The sequence below is a fragment of the Falco cherrug genome, chromosome 2, assembly GCF_023634085.1.
Source record: "Falco cherrug isolate bFalChe1 chromosome 2, bFalChe1.pri, whole genome shotgun sequence".
In the NCBI taxonomy this organism is placed as follows: Eukaryota; Metazoa; Chordata; class Aves; order Falconiformes; family Falconidae; genus Falco; species Falco cherrug.
The window spans coordinates 55,462,884-55,483,778 of record NC_073698.1 but is presented as its reverse complement, the minus strand read 5'-3'; the positions used below and the strand labels follow the sequence as shown (position 1 = coordinate 55,483,778).

Sequence of the window (20,895 nt, the reverse complement as noted above, 5' to 3'; positions counted from 1 at the left end):
AAACAGGACTGTTTAAACACACAAAACCTAAAATGGGAGGAGCTGTACACCTTACATTTTACAGGAGTTACCTGCTGATGAACATCACACAGGGTGAAATGGCATGTCCAAGAGCACAGCATCTAAGTGTTGCAGGGGGGAGTAGCCTGGGGGAAGTCAGTGGGCTTCTAAAACACCTGCATGAGCCTGTCATCTTCACTCCTAAGAGTGTGACCAAAACCTCCTGAGCCATGAAGTCTTTTACAGCTCATTGTTTATATCTTTCCCTATGACCTCCGTATGTAGAAAGTGTTTGAAAAATTAATCTCGGTATTTAAAACCCTGTAGGATTTATACCTACTGGATTTTATTCTAGGACCTCTTGAGAAATAATATGTTGAGAATAAGCAACCTATCTCAGGAAAATTGTGCTACCACTGCATATATTTAACATTTCTAGACTCCGGACTAAATGGATTCTAACAAAACTGAAACATAACTCCACTTTCGGGAGTGTCCCAGAGGATTGCCTGGGCAATTCAGATCTTTGTCCATAGTATACTGTCCTGTTAATTTTAGTCTTTTATAGCTAAAATGCAAAGCAGATTAAATTTTTATTTTAATCATATTTTCTACTTTATGTAGTTTTGGAGCACTGGGAAGGAAGTGTTCACAACAGATTTCTTAGGTCACTATTGCATTTTTTTATTGTAACAAAAATCATTACACAATGTAATAAAAAAATTATTAAAAGTATGACTGAATGGACACTTAAAATACATCCCGCTTTATTCCTAAAAAAATGTTTCAGGGTCTTTTCCTCATGGAAATTGAGACTTTATTTACTTTTATTTTAAGGAGAGCAGGAGGGAAGGTAAAAGAACATTTTCCTACAAAATGTGACACAATATATTCCCCTCCACACGGTAAAGAGCACGAGAGGTTTTCTTTTTCAGACTGGGTGCACGCTCATCCACTTATCTATGCAGCTGCTATACTGTACTGGAATGTAAATCATTTGCAAAACGCCATGGCCAATTTCTCAGTCGCCTATCTCCATAGTAGGCATGTGCATTATGTATTATATGGTTAATAGTGCATCAGCTCCCTTGTGGAAAATCATGAAAGCTTCCGTGTCCTTCTGAAAGAAAATGTGGAATTATTTTATACACGTCCAGCCAGGTCAGGCTGCAGTATGTTCTTGGGAGACATTCCAGCTGATTTAAGGCAGCACTGTGCCGTACAGTGATGTGGTGGATACAGAGGTACTTGAGGCAGCTCAAACGCAGGAGGTAGTATGGCTTTATCAGCATGGTGCTCCCTGTAGACTAATTAGTTCTGTTAAGAAGCAGTCCCAGCTAAATGCTTTGAGGTACTTCACAAGTGAGATGATACATATCTGTGTGGTGCTGCGTTCCTGCCTTCCCCATGGGCTGTGCTGAGCCCTGCCGAGGAGGCCTTCTGTCTGAAACCAGGGACCTCTAACATCCGCAAAAACTTACGAAGCTGGAAAGCGTAAGGGAATGTACTTCATCAAGCTCCCACAGAGAAGCTCAGTGGTTTCCCTAAGATCAGACAGCAAGACAGGGACAATTCTAGGCAGTGAGCCCAGGAAGGCCTGGGAGCTTGTTTCCATCACTCCAGTGCTGTCTCAGGGCACAAGACCCAGAGCTAAATGCCACCACCGTGTCTGCACTGCTGCACATGCATATGCTGGGTCTGAGACCACGAGGATTCTTAATGCCAGCTCTTAGTTCTCTGAGGGAATTCATATGCTCCTTTCTGGGGGTGAGGCATTGTCCTTCAGGTGGGAGAAAAATATTGGAAGGAACCAGCAGCAAGGGCTGGGCAGAATTAAATCAGCCAGAATGCAAAATTACAGGAAGAACTGCTAGCATTTTAGCCTACAAGACACACACAAAGTAAAGATGGTGAAGATGAAACTTAAGTGTTTTGCCCAGCATTGTACAAAGACAAATGGGAATGAAGGTGAAGAATAAGAATACCAAAGCTTACACCATGTTGCATTGTCCTCCAGATAGTCCTCTGGGAAGCAAGAGGGAAACAGATTCAGAGAACAGAAAAACAAACAAAACAAAACAAAATAAACCACAGGTTATACCAAACAGGCAACCACAGAGAAGATAACGAGTCTTTATAAGCAGTTGATTTTAAATGAGAAATTTTAGATCATGCTCCACAAAAGCAGCTGAGCTCAGTTCGTTAAAATTATTTAATTTCTGACAATATTTATCTTACTGAACTTTAGATGTAATTGCTAGATGCCTAGACTAAGGTTGTCACTTTTTGGCACTTTGTAGTACAGGGACATGGAATGATTTCTCTGAGCTGTTTAAACATACTTTAGGATGAGATGAGTCATGCTTTAGAAATATTTGATCTCAATTCAATTGCCTAAACCTATGTTTAGACAACTGAATGAAGACCTTTACTTCTCTCTGTTAACAATAAAAACTACAGTCATCTAGATTTCAAATCTAGACAACTGGTTATAGGTATCTATATGGATCAGAAAAGTCCTCATTTTTTGCTTCTGTTACAGTCAGTAGAGAAATAGGGTGGAATCCAGTCACCTAAATATAGGCATAGCAAGTGAATTTAATTGCTCTGAGGTATTCCATCTTACTTCCAGCTAGGTCTCCTGTAACTTCTTTTTCACATTTGGGCATCTTGAAGACCCTAGGCATCTCAAATAGGTGACTATGTTTACGTAGCTGAATTCCACTTAGAGAGACCTGCAGAGGATAGCTGGGGCTCAGTTCTGTTCTCCCACTTGGATGCCACATAGTAGGCATCCTCTAAGGTCTTCTACCCTGCCTTCAACTGCTAGTCCAGGAGGGCATGAGCATCCCAAATTACTGTCCTATCTGCCAGCTCAATTAGCTGTTTTAGATACTCTGAGGCATCTCAGTGTTGCATATCTACATGTAGTTATCTCAGTGAGCCTTTCATTTCGTAATCTGTGACAGATGGGGTGAATCACTCTCCAAAGATGTATGTCTCTGTCCATTGACTTCAGAAAGAGCCTGACTTAGGCCCTGTACTGTGAAGATGTGATTGAATTCTATCTTTAATTGCTTAAGCTGCTGCAGCATGTTCTACTCAGCTCCCCACAACTGCTCCAGAAGTATATTGGTCTCCTCTAGTCCTGTACCATTATCTGCTGCTCCCATGTGTCAGATATTCTGTGATGTCTTAGATGGTGCTTTACACCCACACTTGGACAACTCTCTCAAGCTCTGTGTAACTTCTTAAATACATCTGATGCATTTTAAACCAGTTATACCATTGCTTTCAGGGGATATTTTTTCACATTTATCACAATCTATTTTGATCTATCTCTTATTTATTGAGTGTTACTGGTTACAGCTATAACAATAACACAGGGAAACCATTTCCTCTCCTCTTGGAATGGAATAGCTAGATTAATCACATAAATTCAGGCAAGGATGAAGGAACACTTTCTTAGATGGGTTCAGTACCTGGTGATTTCAGTGTAGGCTTCTTATGAGGGCTGCTTTGTGCAACACATCTGCTAAAATATGCTCAACTGATTTAAGCTTATAAATAGGGGTATAAGCAGGAGTAAAGAAAAACTGGTACAGATATACTACATGTTTGTGAAAGACTGAAATGCAGAAGAAATATTTTCTAAACTTTGTCTCTTCTGAGGACATGCTGTCAAAGACAGATGGAAGCAGAACTGTTTGTCGCTTCTTTGGAGGTTTACATAACTGCATGTTTGTACTGTGTGATGACAGTTTAAAGTTAAGTGGTCTGACAGTGTTTTATGAATACAGACTCCAGAATAGACTTCTAAAAGCATTAATGTAACACTGAACAGTCAGCTGACTCATAAGGAAAGATTTGTTATATCTATAATAATCAAAAGGGGCTTTAACAGTTTGACACTACTATCAAAATGCTAATATTACTGTACGTTTGTATTAAGCAAGCAATAGAAAATGGTCGGTGTGCAGACTGGAAAACTGCTGTGAGTGGGATCTCCTTACGTCCTGTTAACAATGCAATGGTTAGGAGGATCTGAATGAAGCTGGTCCTCCAGGCTCTGTCTATAGTTAATGAAGAGAGATGTGTGATTCAGGGAATGATTCAGCACATTAAATGCCAAGGATCTAATGCAGGCAGGTTGAAAGGTGTTCCTGTGAGGCAGGAGTGCAGCATTTATATCCTTCTGGAGAAAATTACCCAAGCTAGTGTGAGATGCAGGCAGTGACCTTTCCCAAGTGCTGCTAAGGGATTACAGCTCTGAAACAAGGCCTTCTGCTCTAATCCACATAAACAGCCTTTCCTCACTCCAGCTGAGGTCAGTGGCCATCTCTCACTTGAGGGACTGCTGGTCTTAGCCCAAAAGGAGATAACGCATGCATCACTGACATTTGGAGATAGATTTGATACCAATGCTCATCGCTAACAGATCATAAATAGTTATTATTTTAAATATCACCAGCAAGAAAAACAAACAGGTATTTGGCTTGAATACTTTGTAAAGTAACAGCAGCAATGCTGAGTTCCCTATTTTTTCTGAAATAATGCACAAACATACCTAGTTAAAGTCAAAGACAAGTTCCACTTTGAAAGTCTACAAGTAATAGGGGTTATGAAGGAATTGCATTGGCAATTTTCATTAGTTACAGCCTTTAAAGTCTGGAAGCATATGACACATCTCTGCTTTATTCAGGATGCTTCTCAGTATTTTGGAAGCTTGTAGTTTAAAAAGGATATTGATGTGTTTAGAAGTATTGTCCTTATGTCAATACGGAACGTCTCTTAAATCTGTCTTTTTCATTGCAAAAATCCTTCAGCTGTTCTTATAACAGGAGAGTAATCCAAGCTGAACTGTACTACCAGCCTTCCTTTTGATGTTCTTCCTTCCACTTCCTCTGTTTGCAACTTTTAGCTTTGACAGAACGTGTTTGAAACCTGCAGGCTTTGGTGACCTTCCATTTCACTTGGCTAATTCTAGATTAAGATCCAGGCCTCTGCACTGAGCAATACACAAGGGCTGGTTCTCTGCATCTAAAATGAAAGGGTAAAATTAAGATCCCGTCAAATAGGGATTGAATATTGCCAGCCAGATTTTTAGCCTGTGATGCTACACTGGGTTATGAACCTGCTGTGGTAGAAAGACCTAAGTATACAATGGAGGTAAACATCTTCTTTTCTGCTTCTCCTTGTAGGATAATGAGGCTATACAATTTCTAGATGAGCAGAAAATTAACAAACGTTAGTTTGCTACAGGGTAATCCCATTTCTTGACTAGAAATGCCATGTTATTTTCCAGTTGAATTGCCGTGAAGATTGACAGAATACAATAGATGGATAGAGTACAGCACAGATAGAGGCAATTGGGAAGACTGGCACTGTGCAAGACTGCTGTGATCGTCAAATGAATTTGCTGAACGATGGTGCCAAGAAGATACCCAGGTTCTTATCTGAATTAGTACATTTAGGTTCTCGCTCAGTGATTTAAGCTGTGTGTCGGAGAAACCTCTAGGTATTTTAGGCTTGTGATCAGAACCATAGCAAAACATTTTGGTGCCCCAGCACGGCCAGCAGCTGCCTGGCACCCAGCGGGAGTGCAGCTCATGAAAACATCATTCCCCCAACTAACGGTGGCTGTTTCCAGCTGACTCCTCTCCCCTTGCTCTTGCTACAGCCCTGAGCACGACTTTCTTTAGTAAGACAGAGCGATGGACTGATGCTGTGCAAGTGTTCGGCAATAAGCTTGGCAAGTGGCAGGTGTGTGATCCAATCTGTTTTGATTTAGATGCTTTACAGCTCTTTAATTTTGCTCATTGGCTTTACCTCAAGATGATTGCTGAGACAGTATTAACAGCTATAATAATTAGCCCACTATAAGTCTATAGAGGTATAAATAGCAGGAACATCGAAGTCTGAAATGTGAATCCAATGAGTGGTAGTAAAGAAAATAATCTTATGTTGAAGTCTTGTTTTCAAAATGATTGACTAAATAAAGCAAGATTAATGATCACTGTAAGTTTTAACTGATAAAAGTCAATTTTTTGAGATGGATGGAAGTAAAGCAGTGGTAATTTTATAATTAAGTAAAGTGGAATGAATCAATATGCTTTTACGAGCTTATGTGTTAAAGAACTAGCTTCTAAAAATTGCTTTAATACATTAAAAACATTTTAAATAAAAGAAAAAATTAAGAAATATTGCTGTAAAACACTTTTCAAAGAGAATGTATACTGCAAAGTACCTGCCATGCCTCAAATGTTTTTTGGCCTCTAGGGAAGAGCTTATTCTCTTCTAAAATTTCTAATACATAAAACCTGAGTCATATTGTTCTCCTACAATGCAATTCTGTACCATTTCCAATGGAGAAAACAAAGAATTGAATGCTGGAACAGCTGGCATAGAAACTATATAGAGTGATTATGAAATTACTAAAAAAACTGTCAGATTACTACTCCTCTACTATATTACCAAGTAATTTCTACTGATTAAAAAATGGAATATATTTTGCCTTACCAGCCTATCCAAACTTGTGCCAGCAGCAGTTGTAGGTCGCTCCTCTGGGTTATATGGTCTAAACCTGGTATTGAAGTTTTCAGGGACAGAACGGGAAGATCTCAGGGCAGGTGCTGGTTTAGGCTGGCCACATCCTTGAAAAACCTGAAAAAGACATTGTAGGTTATATGAAAATTATTAAAAAAGGGAAGCAGGTATTTTGTAGCCTCTTTATTCTCTCTTTCATATATGTGAAGACAGCTTTGATTGACATTTTGGTACTAGTGAATTCAGCACTTGCCCTGCATTAAAACTCAGGTTAATAATTAATCATTATTAATTAATTGGTGATGGTATAAAAACATATAGGGACCTTAAAACCTCCTTAATTTAGGAAGGTGATTATTGTAAGAAGTTCACATCTGAAAGCATTTTAATTGCTGTCTTTCCAGGAAGAGAATGAGCAAAAGGAAGTCCTTTGTGGCAGGACTTAGTTGATAATTGTTTTAGTTTTTGTTAAAATGTGGTATTTACCCCGAATCACAGCTCATTCATAATCCCTACCCACAACTCTTCCTACCTTGTAATTTTGTTTGTAGTCTCAGAGAAAATGTCAACGATAGAATAGTTTTATACTGGATAACTTTCTTATTCCCTACCAGTCTCTCCCTAGAAGAGGAGTGAGGCATATTGAGTGGGCAGTAGTGAGAATTATTTTCTGCTAGTGTGTTTGTTTTCTACATGTAAAAAATAATGTTCAGGGTTATGAAATTTTTCATATACTTCTATTTAGAAAAAAGTTTTAGTAGCATGTATCTGGTGGATACTAAAGGACACAGAGGGCACTTGACTACTGGATATCAAGTATATATCCCAGAGGAACTGTCATAGAAGTTACTCGGCTGAAAAGAGGTAGAACATTCAAGAGTTGAATTTTTAAGTGCTGTCATGACATAGGGTCCTAGTTTGTCTTCATACCAACTTTTTCAGTTCTGGAATATTTTTTATTTTTTGTGACCATTGTATTTCGGCTGTTTCACCATTTTGCCTCCATTCAAAAGAAAAAAAATTAAATATCAGAATTTCTTGTAAGATATATTTTACAAAACCCTTATGCCAGACAAAAACTAGCTGTCTGAATGAGCTTTGTGGAGCTGAAAAATCCTGTGCAGGTGCTGTGTCTTGTTTATAGGGCCAGATTACTTTTGTTGTGGCCAATAAGACAACAAGCTCACAAGCTATGTTGTGAGCCAGTGACCAAAAAGACTCATGTTTCACTTTTAGACCTTTAGATTTTCTGCTTTGAGTGGTTCTGTCTTGAAGTAGCCATGGATGGCGTGACCTTTATTGCTTTCAGGCTATATTACAATTGGCTCTTAGTTAGGTTTCCCAATGCTAATTTAGAGGTCCCAAACAATCCAGAATTTGCTGAAAGAAACTGATTCATACTAAATTTATGTCCAATCATCATGTCTGTTTTGGCTCAAAGTCTAGCTGTTGTATGACCATTGGGATTTTTAATTTATGAGTGGGATAGTGCTTGGTCTGGTTTGAGAATATCTGAAAGATTTTTTTAAGAGTTTCTACCCTCCCTAGTCATGAGGAGTACTGAACAATATATTCATTTAATCAACCCAGAGAGATGATTTTAGATTGTAAAGTTCCAAATTTTTCAGTAGGAATGGATCTTATTTTTCCTCTGTGAAGAAAATTCAGCTAAGATTAATATTCAGGATTTATACATGATTGTGTATGATACTATACATTTTAAAGGACCAAATATATATGTTGGAGTCATCAGTTATATTTACAAAAGTTTACTCATATTTCTGACTGAAGTTATGTGCAGAAATATAGCCGTTTGCTTAGATATGTATGACATCCCATTTAGTCAATTAAGCAATTGGGTATTTGCTTACAAAGACAAGTGACAATTATCTGAAACATGCAACTTGACTCTCAGGGGAAAGGGAAGTGAGGGTGCTGCATCTTCTCCTTAAATTTCACAGTGTGTGACTGTTAGGCTACTTGCATGGCCATGTGAAGTAACTGGGAACCTACACAACTTATATTTCATCCTTCTTATGACATACTGGAAAAAAATAGACTTTGTGGCATTTATCTTCATACAAATAGTTGTAGCAAGTAGTTTTATATGAACAAATTTACATACAGCCAGACAATAATAGAGATGGAAATTAGATTGCAATTTTTACATCACAGAAGAAATAATTTACTTAAGTGACCTGGCAGAAATGCAGTAAGGGTACAATATCCAGTAACTGAATTCTGAGTACAAAAGAGATGTTTTCTAATTTGCATCCAGGTATTAACTGACAGAACAGAAAATGTAAGGCTGATACCTAACATTAACAAATGCTTCTTAAGAAGCAGCACATGAAATACTTTCTTCACAATGCTACTCAAAGATACTGAGCAATTTCTGGAAAAATATTCAGGTATTTCATGATGTATGCTGTGAATTGGCAGCATAAATCCACTCTCTTTAAAAAATTGCATTTTATGTATAATTGGTGCAGTCAATTTAATCTGAAATTAGAGAAGGGATTCCATTTGAAATTAGGAAACCTAAATTTAGGTGTGTACATGTAAGTGTCTATATTTAAGCTAAACATCTAACCTTTATTTTTAGACAGCAGAGATCAAAAGTTCCCTTCAGTTGCTCACACATCAGCATCTATAATAGTTGTGATGTCCTGGAATATCTGAGACATCTGTTAAGACTGTCTTACAGAAGACGATTCCCCACTGAACTGCAGCTAAAGCTCAAATGGGATATCCTAGGGTGTCACAAAGAGCACCAGACCTTTATGGTCAGGGACATAAACCAAGACATAAGATCAAGTCAACAGAGCCTGTGAAGAATTACATCTATCAAGCTGACTAAATGGAGGTATCTACTTCCGGACTAGGACATAGATACTGTAAAAAAAAAAAAAAAAAAAGAAAAAAAAGAATCCTTTTCCCAGGAGAACTCAAAGTTTTGAATCCCAGCAGAAAGAGTTTGTTTTCTGTGAAGCCTTGAGTCATACTGTTATTTAGACATGTGCTAGTGCTCAGTGTTTCCTATTGAGTGTCTCTGTATGACTCTGCTCCATTGACTCTCTCTCATCTTCAGATAGAATAACATTGATTTTTTCCTAAAATGCCATTATATTTTTCCTGCACAGAGCTCTGGAAAGAACACAGATAAATGAAGAGGTTTTGTTAATATGAAACTCAGCGGCTATTTTAAGAAGAACCTTGGATGTAGTTTTATGAAGATTTCCTCCTTATAAATAATGCATAGGTAGTCTGCTATGTCATGGAGCTCATTCATCCTTTTAGCTGAAGTAATTGCCAAAAAGGAACATATATCTATAGGTTAAAATGGCACATCCATCAGCTCAGATAAAAGTAGATTTAAAACTTACTAATGGGACACTTAAGTTATGGGATAGCCTTTATGAAAGTGGAAAAATCTTGGCATGACAGCCAAATGACACTTACAGCAGCCAAACATATCTGTATAGAACCAGACTCTTTAAAATGCAGAAAATAGTCCAGTATGTTGTGTTTTGAGTGTCAATGAAGACACAATTATGCAGATGCCACCAGATTAGGAGTTTTCTCCATTTTGAAGAAAAATGGATGTTATAACATCTTTTCTGCTGTTTTTTGTTTTCCTCCATGTCTTGTGAATGAGCAATCTATGCAGATGTCAACTAGTAAACATTCAGATTGTTAAAATGGAACTGATGTAGGATTTACTCTCTGACTTGAAGCAGGAATCAAAGGTAATGGTACTGACAGCCTTATGGGAAGATTGTGAGGGCCCCCAAAATGTGTTTGCTTTGGCAAAGACTGAAACGAGCATTTATATGTTACGACTCTCTGAATATGACTCCCTGAATTAGCTCACGGAGGATGAAAATAAGAATAAGGTAAACATATGCTATGACTAAGTCTTAGATATGAACTAAGCCATGGGAAACAATATACAGAATATGAAACTTTTACCTGAGAAATTATCAAGCTGTTGGTGAGCACTGAGTTTGGCACTATAATGTTCAAATACCAAAGAAGTGTCACTGGCAAACAGCAAAGAGATTTCAGTAGCGAAGATAATGTGTCTCAGACATTATCAGGAGAAACCCAAGGTAAATCTATTGAAACCTTTCTACCAGAGGCAATCTTCAGGGAACACCACTGAAGTCTGGGTAGACCTGGATTGTAAAGCCTACTCTTACAAAGTGCCGATGTCTTGGGAGGCACCTCAGGCAGCCCAGACCGATTGTGTTTGCACTCTGTGTGATCTGGTTTGCAGAAGGTATTCTGTCAGAACGGCTGCAGGTGTTAGATGATGAAGCTATGGAAACTGGTTTTGTTGATCTTCAGTCCTTGCCATTTCTGGAGAAGGGAAACTTGGGTCTGATTCAGAACACATAGATTCCTCTGGCAGAAAGGCCTGGAGGTCTGTCTTTCTAGACCACTGGTCCTTTTTGAAAAGCATCCCCAGATACTGCAGCTGTCAGGAACAGGACTTTCCCTGAGGCACGATAAGGACCTCGTGTGGCTGTCATTCAGGGACATGACAGCCACACGAGGTAAGCAGCTTGTGAAGCCTAGAGATTTGTGGTCAGACTTTCTAGACAGCCAGTGCTGAATATAAACTGCAGAGAAATATTAAGAAAACAGAGAAAGATTCCAGCCTCAGGATGGAGTATCTTAACGTTATACTAGTACCTGGTTAATGTGAACTCTACTAAAAGAATCAACCGCAATCAGTACACAAAGAAGAAAAGTTAATGGCCTAGGAACAGAGATGTTGCATTTTGTGCAGTGACAGGTACTGGGATGTGGCTGAGTCTGTATGTCCTTGGTCAGAAATACAAAGATAGAGGAGGCACAGGTGGCACCTCTATAATTCTCTGTCTCAGTATTGATGTACAGCCATCAAGAGTGGTAGACGGAGGGTTTGTGTCTTCTAAGGAAAGGAAAGAGAAGGCGTGAACTCGAGCAATAAGCCCTGACTCCCTGCACTGATTAATTGTTAACTCATTGGCTTTTTTATGGACTGCTTCAACTTGCTTTTGGCAGAATGAAAGCTCCAGAGAAGGTAGCTCTCAGCAGTGTAGAAATGAATCAGGCTGTGACACTTTGGCCTCAAGATCAGACAGTGGTCCTTGTCCCCCTTTTATTTATTAGTGTAACTGTAACCATGAAGACTATTTCTCAGAAGAATAGTGCTGAATAGGGGTGCATATTTATAGGAAAAAGATGTTGGGCAAACGCTTCAGTACTACATCAAGTGAAGAATGGAGGGACATACCATAAAACCAGAGACCTAGGAAAGTCCATGATATATCTTTCTTCTGATGTCTAAAATGGAAAACTTCATTATTCAGATAAAAGCATGCATTCTTACTTATTTTTATACACTTACTATGTTGGAAGGTGTATATTGTTGCTCACTTAATTTTGCCTCCATATGCACAGTAATGTACAGTCAATGTGTTATATCAAATATACTTTGTTTTTTTTCAGATAAACTTCAATATATAATTGCAGCTGGTATAATACAAAACATCGTTTTGTGATACAAAGATAAATTGATAGTGCAATTTAATGTGAATGACTTTTGGAATAAGGCAATTTTATATAAATATTTGAAAGAGGAAAGGGATGGATTTTGGATTAAATGAACTCTGGGTCTTCTGCCTGCGAAGAGGGTGAGATAGTGAGAGGTCCTTGAGGAAGAATCTGTTTTCATTTGTTCCATTCCGTTTAAAAGCGAAAAAAAATTATACAAAATGGCCCCAAATTGTACTGAATACAGCATATAGCTTCCTCTCAGACATCAACCCATTTTTTAGGTAGAAAAAGCTGCATGTCAGTGGTGAAAAATAATCTGTGTATGTGAGTATTGCAGGCATAACATTATTAGTGTATCGTCATTTTCCCATTGTAAAAATGCACAGACTGACTAGTGGGAAAATAGATGTGATTCCTAGTCACCACATTTTCAGTGGGTACAGTCAAATGCAAGATACAAAATTGTTTGAAGAAAGTAGCGTGATTTCGACACCTTGCCTGAAGCTTTCTGAGCAGCATCTCAGAATAATTGACAAGCATGGCTTTTCTCCTACATTAGGTCTGCAATTGCATTCCATGCACCCCATTACATCTGGCAAAGTATCTGTCATTTTCACTGAAGCTCTAACTGGTCAGTATGTATAAGGGGGGAAAAAATTAGACAACAGATGACTAGTTTGAAGTCTGCTCATATATCATCTCTACAGATCTGACATGACATAGGAGAATACAGCACTAAACCTACACTCTTTGCCTTCTTATACTTTTCTTTAAGAAAAAAACATTTCAATGTTTTAGGATCTGAAAAGAAGTTAGATATAACCTGGGAAAACAAAGAAATCACATTTCAGGAGAATAATGGTCTACACAGAAGTATACAAAGGCCCCTCAAGTATAGACATCTCTGTTATCTATGAAAAAATAGTAAATTAAATTCCACTGATATAATTTGATTTTTGTTTCTCAAGATTTTAAAAAATATTGGCTAAAGTTTCTCTTAGAGGAAAACCTTTACATTGCAAATGGAATTGCTGTGATTTATTAATCTTTACAGCAAATAAAATACTTCTGAGGGACAGGAGAAACAGTCTGCTCTGCTACAAACGAGTAGTGAGATGAGCTTGTGCCAAGATGTCATTGGACTCTGGCAGAGGATGCAGCCTCTCAACTAATGGAAAAACTGAGAGTCGAGCAAGTAAAAAGGAAAATGAAATACACCTGTGCCTTGGGTGAGTTTTCAGTGCAAATATTTTTTTGTTTCTTTTTTTGAGGTAAGAGCTGAGTTTGCTGAAGTTAGCTTTTAATTCCCAAAACATTTGACAGAATTTGCCTGTCAAATGCCTTGATCATTGCTGCCAGAACAAAGTCTCTTTGTGTAGAATGGACTGCTTTTAAAATCCTAGTAACTTCAAGTAGGTTGAAAGTAAAAAGCATCTTGAAGGAAATCATGAGCCACCTGCAGCACTGGGGCCATAAAAAGCATCTAATTTTGGGTTGGCAGGAAGAATATTAACCTCAGCCTCCTGCCTTTTGTCCCCACATTTTTTCCCAGCGACAGCAGCTTCCTTTCAAGCAGTGGAAATCCACTGGCTCAGATGGCCGTCTAGCCAGGACCTCACTACTGAGAGATCAATGCGAAGAAGAAACTACTAATGCAGAGAACCTGGCAAACTGCTGACTTTAGATTTTGAGCCTCAGTGCACTGATGACTATTAAGGAAGAGCCATTAATTGTTGGCTATTAGCTCAGGAACACCTGCTGCTGAATTCGAAGGATCTTATTAACATGAGGTTCAGAGGTGGTGGTGATCTGTGTATACAGACACACACTAAAAATGGAAAGGAGGAAGCTGGTATCATTACCTCTGTTTATCTTCATGTCAGAATCCAGACGAAACTCTATCAAACTGAGGTCTTGTAATCACAGACTGTCCAATGTAATGATATTTCCCTTGAGTGGCTATTGAAGGAGGTTAAATGGAACATTTTGTGTATTCACCTCAAACACATTGTACTTCTCCCTGACCTAGACAGATCAAAGTGTGTTTGGAAGTTAATATGGAGAATCACAGATGAGACATGAGCAGAAGTTACCAAGCATACTCTGCAGGATATTGCTTACAGAGTTACCGCTAATTTTCAGCACTCGGTTTTTCTTAAATATCTTACATCTATTAATTTGGAGTTTACTACATGGTACCTTTCTCCCTGCCACTCCCTTTTGAAAACTTTGTGCTTGTTTAACTAGATGAAGGATTCAAAGGCAGTCTGGTAAGCTGTCAAACGAGCAAAAGCAATTTCTTGTAGTCTGGACAAGCTTTCTTAAAGTCTAGACTGAAAAATGATGGAGGTGTTTTTCCCCCTGCTTGTGACATTCAGCAACAGAGAAGGTGCAACTCACACAGTACCTTTGCCGACACCTGCATGCTGTTTTCTTGCATGTTCATGATGGCTTCAGAAATCTTGACATCAATAGGATCCATGACTGATTCAATGTTGAATGGTCCCTCTAATCTCTCCGCTACCAGAAGCATAGCATCTGTTAAAACACAAAGTAGCCATTCCCTTAAAGAAGGGATACCTTTGGGTGCCTTGGGCAGACCAGTGTTGCCAGCCGGAGGTGTGGGTACCGAGCACTCCTGAGCAGGAGCCCATGGGGATGTGTGGTTGCAGGACCATCAAGCCTGCAGGGCAGCTTACCAGCTGTCAAAAATGTCTTCCCCTACTGCTGCCACCACAGAAGGAGGAACAAAGGGTGTAAAAGTTAGATTAATAATAGTTGCCTTAGTATTATTGAGCTTAGGCTAAAATTATTTTACACAGCATCACACACCACTCGAAGCAGCCAGTGCTCGGGAGTGTACTTGTGTAGTCTCCTTCCCGAGAAAAAGCAGGATGATAGAAATGAATCCCTGGGGTATGTTCTTAAGAGTTTGTGCGAGATGATGAAAACTTTGATATGATATCTCAGGGTGTTATAATTAAAGCAGCTGTTCTTTCTGACCTTAATGATCTCATTTTCTTGCAATGTGAACAGCAGATGACTATTGGATTTCTGCCATAGTATATAGGTATAAACCACATTTGCTTTGCTACATTTTCAAAACATGGTGGGAAGTTGTATGCAGAAACATATATACTTTGTATGTTTTGGATTTTAAAAACAATTGTTTGCTTAATTTACATTAGAGCTCCTCTCCAAAATAATTTTATATTTTTGTGTTCATTAACAAGTAAAAAACAAGCAACTGAACAGAAATTAATAACAGTAAAAAAAGTTTTGCCATGCATCACATGTTTGTCTATGCACAGATACAGATTCATCACAATTTCTGTGACAGTAGCCATGCTGTAAACTGGTTTTATACTATACCTTTGAACATCATATTTGATTTATTGTCTCATATGTTAGCATTTAAAGTTTTCAGTATCTAAATATCTTTAAACAGATGCCACTTGCAATTTTTACATGATAAACAAAATTCTTTGCATGTTCTCTTCTTTATCTCTCAGACTTAGGGTCCAAGAGGTACTAATCATACTTCTTCCCAAAACAGATCCCACATGTGCTTTGCTGTTGTTAAGCACCGGTCCCATGGCAGCTATGTGGAGAAGGCATGGAACACCATGTAGCCCTGATGGCAGTGTTTGTTAGCTCTGCACTTGGCTGCAGAGCCCCAGGGCTTCTTTTCAGCCTGCATGACCATCTCCTCCCTCCCCAAAGAAGCACATGTGCGTGCATGTATGGCAAGAAGAGGCTGGCATCTCACCCTAGCAGCTGAGACACAGACTTCCATGCACATCCTGACCTGAGGGCTACAGTATGTTGTTTATATGCAGTCACTGCATGCCTAAAAATCCCACTGAAACTGAAGTTACTTGGCATGTAGCACCTAAGCACTTTTGCAAATTTGAGTCAAATATTTCGCAATACTTTTAGACTGGAAAGAGTGTAATGCCAGTTGTTTGGGGTGGGGTGTATAGCAGTTGGTGTTGACAGAAATTATGAGATGATAGGATTTTGGTTTCAAAAGCAGAGGTATTATTTTGGCTGTACATTAGTTTAACATTCTTTAGTTTAAACCCTTCACAGTGGGAAACTTGGTAAAAACAGCACCTAGCTCTGACAGAGGAAACAAAACAATTTTCATACACTCAAATATACGTGCACACATATACACATGCACTTGCATATACTTAGAGATTCCTGCAATAAGTTAGCAGTTTTTCCACATGCAAAGAGAATTTGTAAGTGTGGACTAGGGTAAAGGATTTTCTTGTTCATGTTTGGAATAACTTGTACGAAATGTTTACACCTTAGCACCTTGTGAGCAATGTGATCAACCTAAATCCTAGCTGCCATAACCAGTACTAGGCATTGTTAGGGCACAGGTCTTGGTGGTTTAGTTCAGGATTAGGGTTAAGATTAGGGTTAATGCATAAAACTGTCACAATTTTTTTTTTTTTTTGAGGAGTAGCCCACAGCTTAAGTTAAGGCCAGGTGCCTCTTTGTATGAGCACTCTTTAGTTTGGGAACAGACAGGTTGGACAAGTCTAGTGCTAAACAGGTAATTGCTGGAGACCCTTCATGAGTATAGGTGGTGACTTGAGTCTACTTGCTGTTTCTTCTGATGGCATGGGACACTAGTTCTGAATAAAATCTTGAAGTGGAATCTCAGCTATGTGGCAGAAAAGTGCATCATCCTTAACTGAACAAGAACCACAGCTTTATTTGTAAGAATAACTTTTTCTCAAGCAAGGTGCCTTCAAAATTAATAGTTCTGGGAGATGCAAACTAAAGATCTGTTCCTGGTTTAGATGATTTACATCTTTAGAAAAAACAACCTTTAGTTCATTAACTTCTATTTTCTGAACCTTAACCCTATCCATAGACTGAGTCTTTGTATTGGAAGTGGGCAGAGGCTGAAAAATATGGGTAATTCCTGCCTGCCAAATGTCTTTGTTTTGACTATGTTGAACTTCCTTGTTTGGTATAGTATGGAATAAGTCTGGTGGTGGGTTTAAGAACTTTGATTCATGTTAAGGTTAGTCAAGTTTATGTTTCAATCACATGGGTTATAGCTTTATGGTAAAAAAAAAAAAGGGAAAAAAGAGAAAAGGAAAAAAAAAGAAAAAAGAAAGAAAAAGAAAAAAGAAAAAAGAAAAAAGAAAAGGAAAATAAAAGAAAGGAAAAGAAAGGAAAAGAAAAAAAAGAGAAGAAAAAAGAAAAATAGAAAGCAAAATCAAGCAGTAGATCTCAGTTTGTCCATATTCTTTATGTGTTATCTCCTTCTCTGTCTTGAAATGACTGGACCACTCCAGGCAGCTATTCACAGCACAAATCTGTGGAGGAGCTAGCGTGAAGCCGTGAGGCTGTGAGCCAACAGTATCACTTGACATTGGAGCCCTGCAATCTTTTATTTAGTTAGCACTGTAGGGATATGGCCAGGGACCTGTGAGTTAAGGGAAAAGTTTAATCAGAAATAGTCACACCTTCACTGATGACAAGTACATCTTTATATCAGCAGTCTATATATTTTTTGGAGCTAGAAGGTGGGACAGTACTAGTGTTAAACTAGAGGCCTGTACACAGACATATTTGAAGAGGCAGAGTGTGAGAAAGGGATTAAATGCTGGGATAAGAGATGCTTGAAAGGGCTAAGGTAAAACAAGTTCCTCCTGCAACATCATTTCTGAGGCTGACAAAAGTTGTGTTTCTAGTTAAGGCCCATTCTAGGGCTCAAGTCAGACTAGAAATCTTAGGCATTTGCACAGTTCAGATACGCTCTTGCACAAATGGAAAACCAGTTGCTTGAGAAATCATTTTATCGTCTTCAGTATCAGCAGGTGTGTGGGGCCATGGCTGATTTAGCAGTGACTGGACTGCTGCATTACTCCTGGCTGCTTGTAGGAGTGCTACAAGCTCAGCTGAGCAAAAAAGGATGAGCAAGAACCACTTCTATAAACTCCAAAGTTATTTTCTTAGCCTCTCTCTGACTAAGCTCTTCTTTCTACTTTTTCTTTAACCATCCTTGTTGTTCCTAATATTAAATCCAACCTACCCATACAGAATCATAGAATCCTTTAGGTTGGAAATGACCTTCAAGATCATCAAGATCAAGATCACCCTGGCACTGCCAAGTTCACCACTTAACCATGTCCTTAAGTGCCATGTCTACATGTCTTTTAAATACCCACAGGGGTGGTGACTCAGCCACATATCTGACAGCCCTATATTGAGAGAAGCCTTAAAGAGCAAGGCAGTCATATTATTGCAGGTGTGCAGGCCACATAATCACTACTGTAGTTAACTAGCTTCCATCTACTCATTTTTTGAGTTAGCGCTCAGATTAAAATTCAGACTGAATTTCCTACCATTAACATTGATCTAGAGAAAAAAGAAATCCTAGTGTGTTGTCTTAAAGTGAATTCCTCCCTTGGAAAAGATTTTCTGGTATCATTGGGTTCCATCCTCTTGTTTGCCAACCCATACCCTCACTCCAGTGTTAAACCTTATTTAACGTTTGCACAATTCTATATGAACACACACAACATGTAGACACAAGGTGTCCTGTGCAATTGAATGAAATAGAAGCTGTTAGGTTGGATATAGTGAAAATCAGATGAAACTTCATGATCTGAGATTTATGACAGACAGGACAGTCAAAATGATGCAATGGTCCTTTCCAGACTGTAGCTCCTCAAATCTATAATCATGCAATAACAAACACAACACTGTTGTCCCAAGTCTCTGTTTTTCTCCTAAAAATGTTATGAATATTATTACAGGAGAAGGCGGAAAGTTTTCAAAATGAAGTTAAGAAAATCTGTATGCTTCAGTGTTGAAAACTTGATTCTCAGGAACAGAACCCACAACTCAAAGAAATACTAATTCTGGTCAGTGGGAACTTGGTGGATTTAATGATTTCGCAGTATCAGCTGAAGTAGTAGATATTAGGAGCTTAATTATTGTTTGTGATATTAAAATCTGAAACCTGATTGATTAATTGACTACCTCTTTTTTATGTTAATACTCTTACCCATATTGTTCAATTACATATGATTTTATTTTTACCTCTTTTACATTTTTCAAAATCTGCTTTGCTTAGGCTAAGTACCTGTCTTCCCTTTCCGTAGACTACAGCACCTGGCAAAAAGCTGGCACCTAGCTGCTGCGTGAGCGGATCAGGAACTCATTCTAGGTAAGTCATTCTTGCATTGTGGGTTTGTTAGCGACTCAGAAACAACAAACATGACTAATTGCTCACTTGGGGACATGGGCTTGCAAAACAGTCCCGAGAAAGTGCAGAGCATATGGCACACTAGATTCCCTGTCAGTGCCACTGCTCTCGATCTCCTGCTAGATGTGTGTTGCTCAAAACAGGAGTGGGGACCTTCCTGATGGAGAAAAAAACCTAATTCTATTGGAGTCCCAGGGTGTAGCCCCAAAATGTCTCTGCTGGCTAAGCACAGCAGCTCCGTTTAACCGCTTTGTATTCACTTGTCCACACCAAGAAATGCCACAGGTATTTGACAGTGGTTCTTAGAAAGACATTGTTTCATTTTAAGCAATATATAAGAAAGACATCCTGCAGACATTTTTGGTTTACCTCACAGGTTTTTTTCTTTTTTTTTTTCTTTTAAGTTTTACAGGTACCATTTTAATGAGAAGCTCAGGACAAAACTGATCACCATGCTAAGTGATTCATTCTGTAATTTAAAAATTCAGAACACCATGTGTGAATCTCAAGGTGTCATGATGTTTTCTGAACCCTGAGCATCCCCAGCCAAAATAATGGATAGACTAATAATATGAATAGACAAGAATCTGTGTCTATTTCCTAGGAACTGCATCAAGACTCTGTTGTTTTGACTTGTCTTGATACTAAAAGTGATGTCTTCCTGTTTATGTTACATTTCCTTCAGGGCAGGTTTCCAGAAAACTTCCTAGTAAATCCCAGATTGAAACAAAAGGAGCAGGGACAAGGACACTGATTTATGAGACATCTGACGTGAAACCGAAAACTACACTGAAATATGAAGATCCCATAAAAACAATCAGTGCCTCCTTCTTCTTGCAAACTTTCTGTCATCAAGAAAGTGAGGAGAGTCTGAGAGGGAAGACTCAGAGCTGATAGGGAAGGCTCAGGGAGCTGATAATGGAGGACATTTTTTGGGCCTGTGTTAGTCTGGCTGTGACATCAGTTGTGATATCACTTTTTTCTTTCATACACACCTGTTTCTTCTTCTACTTTGAAATTATCAGTGAGATTCCAAAAGTGGCTGAGTTTCCCCAGGGAAATCCAGAAAAGCAACTATGAATGAAGTCTCTAAAACTGTTGTTTTTTTCAGGGAGAAAAAGAATGGTAAAATACTAAGTTGCATGTCCTTCATAAAATCTTAAGGTATATTTTGTTTGGGGAAAAAAGGGAGGAACATCTTAAATTTTCTATAAGGAGGTTTCTCTTTATTTGTAGTCCCATATATGTGCTTGTTCACATAGTTGTGTGTGAAAGAATGTAAGGATAAATTTTTATTTGGGAAACTTCAAAGGATATGTCTATGGACAAGTCTATGGATTGCAGAAGAAGAGATGAATCATTTGCAAACAGACTAAGCAGTTGCCTACTGCAGTTGACTATGACCTTGAGAGTGAAGAGATGAATCATTTGCAAACAGACTAAGCAGTTGCCTACTGCAGTTGACTATGACCTTGAGAGTGGCAATGACTGTTTTGGAAAAGGATATAACTGTTAATTTGCTGGGCTGCAAAGCAGTGCTCATTTGGTAGATTCCCAACCTT

General features: G+C 38.6%; 1 protein-coding gene across 1 annotated transcript in view; it reads right to left on the bottom strand.

The window, feature by feature from the left end:
- Positions 1-20,895, bottom strand: part of GPC6 (glypican 6) — a 773,218-nt gene that overhangs the window by 59,629 nt on the left and 692,694 nt on the right. The window contains exons 5-6 of the mRNA XM_055702939.1: positions 14,501-14,631; positions 6,520-6,663 (exon numbers count right to left, since the gene is read on the bottom strand). Coding sequence (XP_055558914.1) covers positions 6,520-6,663; positions 14,501-14,631 — 275 coding nt within the window. The remainder of the gene's footprint in view (positions 1-6,519; positions 6,664-14,500; positions 14,632-20,895) is intronic.